This window comes from Chelon labrosus, assembly GCF_963514085.1.
Source record: "Chelon labrosus genome assembly, chromosome: 13".
Classification (NCBI taxonomy): Eukaryota; Metazoa; Chordata; class Actinopteri; order Mugiliformes; family Mugilidae; genus Chelon; species Chelon labrosus.
This window is the reverse complement of record NC_140346.1, coordinates 2572129-2580867: the sequence shown is the minus strand read 5'-3', so window position 1 is coordinate 2580867 and position 8739 is coordinate 2572129. Positions and strand designations below refer to the sequence as shown.

Sequence of the window (8739 nt, the reverse complement as noted above, 5' to 3'; positions counted from 1 at the left end):
AACTATTTCATAGTGATTTCTCTGCAACAGATGGTAAAAAAAAAAAATAAAAATCATCAGACATCTGTCATCACTTTTGGAAGTGGGCCCACGGGAAGTGCGACAAAGGTAACAACACTAATGATCTGCTGAAGTTTTTGATTCAAAAGATGCTCAAAGATGCTCAGAAAAACTTCAGTCACAGAAAAACTAACACAGTAATAAGTCAGTAATAAAACTTTTATAATACTATGTTCCACAGCTCACTGGAAGTCACTGTAGACAGGAAACTCCTTGTGGTGTCACTGGAGAGTCCAAGATACTGGATGTACAAAAGGAATACAAAGCTATGAGGGATGCATTAAAGCAACATGCACAGGGGTTGTGTGCTTTGCAGAAAGCCCGAAAAGATGGTGTTCAGCCTATCACACTGTCTGCGTTCAGCCTATCACACTGTATTCACTTCAACCACCAGTTATTTTCTACTCAAGACTCTAAAAGCTTTTAGACATGATGCAATTTTGAGTCAACATGTCAATCATCAATCCACACAGAAAATAAAACACGTTAATGTAGTCCTTTACTGAACAGATTCACTTAATCATAATCACATACTAAAGAGTAATCTGTGAATGTTTATGCAGCCTAAAAACTACTAAATAACTATTTTCTTTGAGGATGTAGTTCCTCCATTAACACATATAACCGGTAGGGGGAGACAGTGTCACTCTGAGTGTGAGCTCTGCAGCTGCCGCTTGGAGGCAGAAGAAGAAGCCGCATAAGGGAAGTGCCGCAGCGTGTTCACCAGCTCAGTTCTGAGGCGCTGCGCAGTTTCAACCGGGTTTTTTAATCAGCTAATCACAAGAGATAGAGTTCAGCGATTTTTAAATTATATATATAAAACGGCACACGATGGCCACTGGTAAGTCGGCATGTTCTCTGCGTGCATGTTCATTTGTTTGTTTTTTTGTATGAATGGTGAAAAGTGAGTCGAATGGCATCAGTTTAGCCATTAACCGCGAGGCCTGAACATGGGCTGCGTCTATTTAATGGAACAGTTTAACTTTTATCAGCAGAATAAAATGATCTCGATCGGAAATTTGAGTAATTGTTATCTGAGTGTGGAGTTTGTGTACTGATATTACTTTGTTGTGCTGTTTTACCCTCGCGTTTGTGTATTGAAGTGCCGCAGACTGAACAAGGCCTTGACACCGCTAGCCAAATTAGCTCAAGGTGTCTGCTAGCTAACATGAATGCGTCTTTGTTTATACCGATGCTTTTGTTTCCGCTGCTGAACAAAAAAAACAGTTTGCGCTAATATCGCCGCCAGGACTGTTTTGGTGGGCTACATTCTTATTTACACACTGCATTGTCGAAACAAACGGTGTCGAGGTTATTATAAACTAAATGTTTCGTTTTCAATATTTAGTCTTAGCCATCAGTAATTTGACCGCCATTTTCACTGAGCCGGCCTGCCAGCGGGCCTGCTCCCGTTTTTCTGTCCTACTTAAGTAACCTACTTCTCGCTGCTAGTTGCTTAGTCAGCCACATATTCAACAAACATATTATGGTTATTCTGGGCACCAATTTGTAAAAACTTGAAATCAAAAACCGCTTTCTCTTTCAGATTCAGGCTACGGTGGCTCACAGAGGTAATGTAAAAACATTTGTACACTTATTATTATTGTTGTTGTTGTTAAGCATGTTTGCTGTATAATGAGACTATGTGACTTTATGGATGCACTTGAAACTTCCAACTAAATGTTTTCATGATGTGTTTGCAGCTATGGATCATATGGGGGTCAGCCAGGTGGCCAGGTAAGACCTTCGCCCTACTACCTCCAGCTTGTTACCTGCAAGCATGCGATTTTGTTTTCAATTCTAACCTGTCTGTGTTTCACTGACAGGGATATGGTCAAGGAAATGGCAGTGGCTCATATGGAGGACAGAGTTACGCTGGTTATGGACAGCAAGGTGCCACGCAAGGTATGAAGAACAAGAACATTTTTTAGAAGAACAAGGATTGTGTTAGTTGTGGTTCTCTGCGTCACTGCCTCTTTAAAAGGGAAAATTTGCCATTTTTGTTTTTATTTTAATCAACTGAAGCAACAATTTCCTCCACATTGACAAACGCTAGCAAAGACAGAGTTGTCGTACTTGGACCGCTGCTTTTGTACCAGCACATATGCACTCACTTCCCAATTCCCTAGTTACGGTGGTGAAAATGAATTAATTCTAACATAACGGTCCCCCTTCATTAATGTTATGATGTTACGCCAGTGTCAGAGGTGGACATTCAGCTGTATGCGCATTTGGGAGCATGTAGTTTGTGGTGCTGTTAAATTGATTTGAATTTAAAGTGTTTATTTATCCTAGCACACTGACTATAATGGGGTGGTCAATATAATAGAAATATGTGTCGGTAAAACATAATATAATTCAATAGTCCTACAAACTACAGGCTAAAAAGTGGAAAAAACGGTTGAATCAACAGCTCTGTTCATTTATTTGAAACAAATGCTGAATGCAGTCACCTTCATGAAGCTAAGATTTAATTCAACAATGTTATATTAGAATGCAATAATTTTCATCTGTATCATGATCTGGGAAGGAAGTGGACATGCAGTGTACATGAACAACATGCTTAATTTGACGAGACAGACAGCAATGTGTTTGGCATTGTCTGACATAACTTTGTCGCACAGTTTGGTTTAAACGCTGAAACTGACATGCGTTAAACAGTGGGTGTTGTTAGGACACTGGAAGCGTTTGGATACTGAAAGCATTTTGAGGAAGCAAAACGTGCTGGGACTTGACGAAGAGAGCTCAGTTTGCGAGTAATTAACACCAGCTGTATCATCTTGTGTTGCTAATGCAGTGCCACAGCTCTCTCCTGGATTACTCTCTGCTCTCTCCACCACTGATAATGAAACCCTGGCCCTCTGAGTCAGTGGATACACTGTAAAAGTATCCTCTCCCAGAACATCCTCTGCTCTCAAAAAGTAGTTTTGCAGTATGTGCAAGCAGCAGATTGAATCATGCACATTCCCACAATCTTAATTCCCAGAAGCTGAAACTGCTTGTAATTCTCCCAGTAACCAGTGATGTTATTGGAACATCAAATGGTTTTGAGACCAGGGACAAAACACTTAAAAATACTTTGGCAAGAGATGAAGTTGAGCATCGGCAAAGTGCTTTGTTAAAGCGCTTTAATGATTTGGCTCATGATGCAGCAAACACGCATATATCCAGAGTAATTTGTATGTTGTATTTTTTTTGACTGCACAACTATGACAATTATACTGTACACTTGCTTTGGATTATGTTAAGCTGCTGTAGACGTTAAAGAAGATGTGAAGATACTTTCGCAAGGTAAATTCATTTTGTTTAGATTTGTAGTATCATTAAAAAGTGAGATGACTTCAACTGTGAAGATTAGCAGCTTCTCAATGCTGTGAATTCACTTTTGACATCTGTTTTTTGACAGATGGTTATGGCCAACCTCAGCAACAGACCTATAACAATTATGGACAGGAGTCTTCTGGGTAAGTTAATGCAAAGATCATTTTGAGACCTGTTGTGTATCATTGACATTCTTTATTATTAGCGATGCTTAGACATACAAATGTGTAGAATATTGATGTTTATGTAGCATAAATAAACGATAGTGAGAGGCTATAATAATAATAAAATATATATATATATATATTTAACTCGACTATTGTTTCACATTTTCTGCTGTAGGTACGGTGACAAGCCCTCTTATGGCCAGCAAGGGTCTGGGTCTTATGGCCAGCAAAGTTCTTATGGACAAGGAGGAGAAGGCTATGGACAGCAAAGCTCCTATGCTGGACAGGGACAAGGCGGCACTAATCCGGGATATGGTGGCCAGGGGCAAGGAAGTGGCAGCTATGGAAGGTGGAGTGAAGGTAAAATTACACAATATAGATGCTATACGGTCTTCTTGAAGATGTGATTTGTGAACATATTTTAAGTTGGCCCGCGTCTGGCTTTGCTCCAGGTGAAAGTGGTGGTCAAGGTGGGAGGTATGGCCGTGACCAGGGAGACAGTGCAGACAGAGGGGGCTACAGAGGTCGAGGCCGTGGCGGCAGCGGTGGTGGCGGTTTTGACCGTGGCGGTTTTGACCGCAGTAGTGGATTTGACCGTGGCGGATATGAGAGTGGTGGAAGAGGCGGACCTCCTGGTATGGGGTAAGTTGCATAGTGCCACTGCCCCCAAGGTACCTCTGTACACTGAAATATTAGAAATTATATGTCACCAAACACATCACTCATCAACTACAAACCATCCACATGGATTGTCACTATTCATCTGCTTTGTGCTCCAGATCCCCAGGCTCTGGTAATATTTTTTTTTTTTCTTAAAACTTGGTTCATCAAACGTTACCACATATCACTTTTTCTTATTTATTTTTTTTTAAATGTTTTTACACAAGGAAGATGCTGGTGTTAAATCCACGTTGATAAAAACTTGTTATATATTTGTTTAGACTCTGGTTAGAGAACAAATGTTTGACACGACAAGGTTCCACTTCATGGGGGGTTTTAGGTGAAGACATTGCCTACTCAAGGAGCTTTAAAGTCACCAGACACCTGGTTGTGCCGCTCGGTTATAATGGTTGACAAAAACTGATGTTTGTTTATGGAGACTGTGCTGCCGCACATCATCGATAAGGGTGCTTTCACGCACACGAGAATCTTTTTTTCCACCCGTGTCCTTCCTAGGACCTGCAAAACCTGCTCTCAGTTTTAAAGAAAGATTCTAGCCAAGGTACCCAGCTGCTCATTTTCCTAAGGAGAAGGAAACTGTTTATTTCTTAATGCCCTTTAATTTGGAGCTCACTGTCAACTTTCTAATTTGATGAACTTGATCTAAGTGGAAGACAGGCTTTTATTTATTTTTTTATTTCATATTTTTATCAGAGTTAAATTCCCAGCAGCCATACTGTTTCATTTGTCTGAACTTCAGTTTTGGTATGTTCTTTGGCCTAAAAGTCACATCATAGTTTTGTACAATGGAAACCCCACTGAAATGATGCACGTAGACCTGGAGCCACATCGTCAGCTGCTTTACATTCAACAGGTTTCATTCAAGTGTTGTATATTTGACAATGGCGAACATGTGTATTGTGTTAACATGGATCTACATTTTATACTACAGGTATTCAGAGTGAGTGAACTAAAACTTGGACCTCATTTAAAGGATCTGATAAATGCACTCAGTGGAAGATTGCTTATTCTTTGCTGCACCTTTTTAATACCCATTTGGCCTCCATTGGTTAAAAACAAACATTCAGCATTCAGATATTTAGCTGGACTTCCAGCTCTTGGTATCTAATCTGGCCATGTAAACAGAACAAAGTATCAAATTCTTTTTAATGGTGACCCAGTGACATGTAATACTTGTCTTCACTCGGCTGCCTGATTGTTCAGTCAGAGATGCCTAGTCGTCTGTGCATTGATCTCTAATGTCAAAGACTAACGCATTCCTCGTGTGAGACATTTCCACCGTAGTCGCACACCCTGGCAGGAGTGCATACTGATGGGAGATGTAGGGGAGCTTTGAGCTCTCAGTTGGGACAAAGGAAAAGCCATCATATCTCCAATTTTTCCTCTGCAGAGGTGGTGACCGTGGTGGCTACAAAAATTACGGTGGTAAGTGACGAGCATCAGAACTGTGTCGGTGGGGGAGAAAAGAACTTGAGTTAGCAAAAATAAAGGAGGGGAATTAAAAGGAAAAAAGAGAAACTCAGTGAATGCCACCATTTCCATGTCCAGATCCCAAGGGACTCCACCTATTACTTTTTCTCATAAATGACAGATATGGTAAAGAACATGGATTAAAATAATGGTATTGTTGCATGAAGACGAGGGCTGATAGTAAATGACAGAAGTGTTCCCAGGACGAAGAAGGAAAACTTTCTAAAACTGGAGACATTTTGGTGGTTTTCATTTCTGGTGTAAGCTCAAAAAAAAAAAAAACAGAACGATTCTGTTCTTGTTGCAAGGTGTTGGTATGTGATGCAACGGTATGAAAACACCCTTCAGAGAGCTGTAAACATGGACGTTAATTTTCTTTGTATCATTATGCATTGGTAGGGATGAAGTTAATGATTAATTGTGTGAAAGTTGTGTTTTTTTTAAGAACCCTTAGTCATGTTTTTTCCTCCATCCTCTCCTCTGTTTTGCAGGCTCTCGAGACTACGGCTCAAGGGATGAACCAGGTGAGACTTTCTTTGAGAATGATGTGGTTTGAATAATGATCAGTAACCATCAGGCAACCCCAGTGATCTTTGTGTGTAATTTTTTTTTTTTTTTTTAAAATCCTCCACAGCTGGGGAGCAGGACAACTCTGACAACAACACCATTTTCGTGCAGGGACTCGGAGAGGATGCCACAGTTCAGGAAGTTGGCGATTTCTTCAAACAAATTGGTATCATCAAGGTACTGAATTACTCCGATACTGAATTACCCTTTTTTTATCTTCTGTATTGCCAACGGTGCCTGACATCTCAATGTATTTTTGTGCTTTTAGGTAAATAAGAAGACAGGCCTGCCAATGATTAACATCTACTCTGACAAGGCCACTGGTCGACCAAAGGGAGAAGCAACAGTGTCATTTGATGACCCTCCATCAGCCAAAGCTGCTATCGACTGGTTTGATGGTAAGAGCACTGACACATGATTTGTTTTTTCTCATGTTTTAGCACAATTCTCACTGACACTTATTTTATTTCAGGAAAAGAATTCAACGGCAAACCCATCAAAGTATCGTTTGCCACCCGCAGAGCTGAGTTCACACAGAGAGGAGGTGGCAGAGGTGGAGGACGAGGAGGAGGAGGTGGTGGTGGTGGTGGTGGTGGTGAGTATTGATCAAGCTGCTCCTGGTCTCGAATCAGAATCAAAAAATATACTGATTTAAAATTGATGATGCTCTTGTAATTTTGATAAATTCTCGCTGGTTGGTAGGTTTCCGAGGTCGTGGTGGTGGAGGACCCAGCTTCGACATGAAGGGAGGAGACTGGCCTTGTCCTAACAGGTAAGGATTAAGGTTATTAGTGGACAGGACAACCTGATTGGCTTGTTTGGTATGTGTAAATGTTCAATTACTTTTTTCTGCAGCTCTTGCGGGAACATGAATTTCGCCCGGCGGCAGGAGTGTAACAAGTGTGGTGCACCCAAACCAGGAGATGGAGGATTTGGAGGTGAGTGCTTTAACTAGATTGTAATACATAAGAAAGATTCTTCCTATTTGAAAATTGTACAAAAAAATGTATCAATGGTCGTCTTACCCTGTGAGAACTTCCTCTTTACTGAAATAATTATCACTGTGTTTTCAGATCGTGGAGGCAGAGGTGGCGGTTACAGTGGCGACAGAGGTGGTGGCTTCAGAGGGCGTGGTGGTTTCCGTGGGGGAGACCGTGGAGGCTACGGTGGAGGCGGTGGAGGAGGAGGTGGTGGATTCGGAGGTGGCTACAAAATGGGAGGAAGGTTGGTTAAAGAGTTTCATTCTTTAAAGGCGATGCATGCATTAGCTGTGTTGATGTAGTTTGATTATATGGTCAAAGGAGGGCGTAGCCTGCTTGATAATTGAACCTAAGTGCAGTCTGTCATTCTACATGGACTGCTGAAAAGGCAGGGTAAGACAAAGCTCTTGTCTATTCGACTTTATCGTACTGCTGACAAATACAGCATAAAAGAAAAGAGAATATAATAAATCTAAGCCATATTGGCACTACTTCTTGCTACATGTTTTAACTTCCTGACACAGATACTGATATGATGATCCTGACCATCAAATGTCCATTGAACTAAGACAGCAACTTAAAAGATGCTGATCTGTTTGCATTGTGCCCTCCAGTTAAAGGGTAACCATCAATATCATTTTACAAATGATGTGTGCTGATTTCGGTTTTCACTTTGGGAAACCCTACAGATGAAATTCCACTATCCTAATGACCTTGTTGTGTTTTCAAGTGTCATATATTCACTCTCTCCAGTTGGGATACGGTCTCCTTGATGCCAGTTTTAGATTTATTGGTGCTTGCTGAAGGTGAAATGATGCGTTAAGAAAGCATGTCGTTAATTGAAGTCTGCTTTATGGAATCTTATCCATTTAGAGATTTAAAATACGAAGGGCTGGGTGAATGAGAAGCTGACATCATATCGCTTTCATTTATCAGATGACGGTTAGTTGAAGGGCAGAGGTGGGTGCTGCTGGTTTAACAGACTTCTTTGTCTTTTCTCCTCAGAGGTGACCGCAGAGACGACAGAAGAGACCGGCCATACTAAGCAGAAGGAAACTGTTGCAGCCCTCGAGTTCACTGTGGAGGGAGGATTTGGTTTGACAAAAAGAAATCAGGGAAGGGGATAGATCAGACATTCAGACTTGTCAACTGTTTTTGTAGCCAGCGCATCCTAAGTGTTACGTTTTCATCTGTGAATGATGGGGTGTGTTCATGTGAGGGACTCTGGGTCTGATTGGCTCTGTTGGCATGTTGTCAAATGTTTTTTTTTTTTTTTTTGTTTGTTTCTTTGCTATTTTTTTTTTTCTTTGTACATCTTTTTATTTTGATCTCAGATTTTAGTTGCAGATGTTTTGTGAGTTAGACTTCGCACCATTGTTTTCTATGAACGGAATAAAATGTTTTACTTTTTTCCCTAAATGATATTAAAACTGTGATCTTTTCTCTGTGCTTGGTTTGAATTTATGTTGTCTTTGTGGACTCTGAACAGGAGG

The 8739-nt window shown here is 40.8% G+C and overlaps 1 protein-coding gene across 3 annotated transcripts; it reads left to right on the top strand.

Annotated features, from left to right (window-relative positions):
• Window positions 1–747: 747 nt before the first annotated feature.
• Window positions 748–8688, top strand: taf15 (TAF15 RNA polymerase II, TATA box binding protein (TBP)-associated factor). 3 transcript variants are annotated; one of them, XM_084558583.1, is made up of 17 exons: window positions 748–901; window positions 1607–1631; window positions 1764–1797; window positions 1887–1965; window positions 3319–3351; window positions 3467–3524; window positions 3724–3908; window positions 4001–4190; window positions 5620–5654; window positions 6191–6223; window positions 6334–6443; window positions 6535–6664; window positions 6739–6861; window positions 6969–7038; window positions 7122–7204; window positions 7340–7490; window positions 8252–8688. In XM_084558583.1, the coding sequence occupies exons 1-17, from the start codon at window positions 892–894 to the stop codon at window positions 8289–8291; spliced, it is 1389 nt and encodes a 462-aa protein (XP_084414709.1). In that variant the 5' UTR covers window positions 748–891; the 3' UTR covers window positions 8292–8688. The 3 variants fall into 3 exon arrangements, with proteins under 3 accessions (XP_084414709.1, XP_084414708.1, XP_084414710.1); XM_084558582.1 differs by having other exon boundaries at window positions 3310–3351; XM_084558584.1 differs by lacking the exon at window positions 3319–3351 and having other exon boundaries at window positions 749–901.
• Window positions 8689–8739: the final 51 nt, after the last annotated feature.

Coding starts and splice junctions, on each gene's coding strand:
- taf15 (XM_084558582.1), top strand. Junction 1,632..1,763: donor GGCTACGGTGGCTCACAGAG/GTAATGTAAAAA, acceptor ATGTGTTTGCAG/CTATGGATCATATGGGGGTC. Junction 7,205..7,339: donor AGGAGATGGAGGATTTGGAG/GTGAGTGCTTTA, acceptor CTGTGTTTTCAG/ATCGTGGAGGCAGAGGTGGC.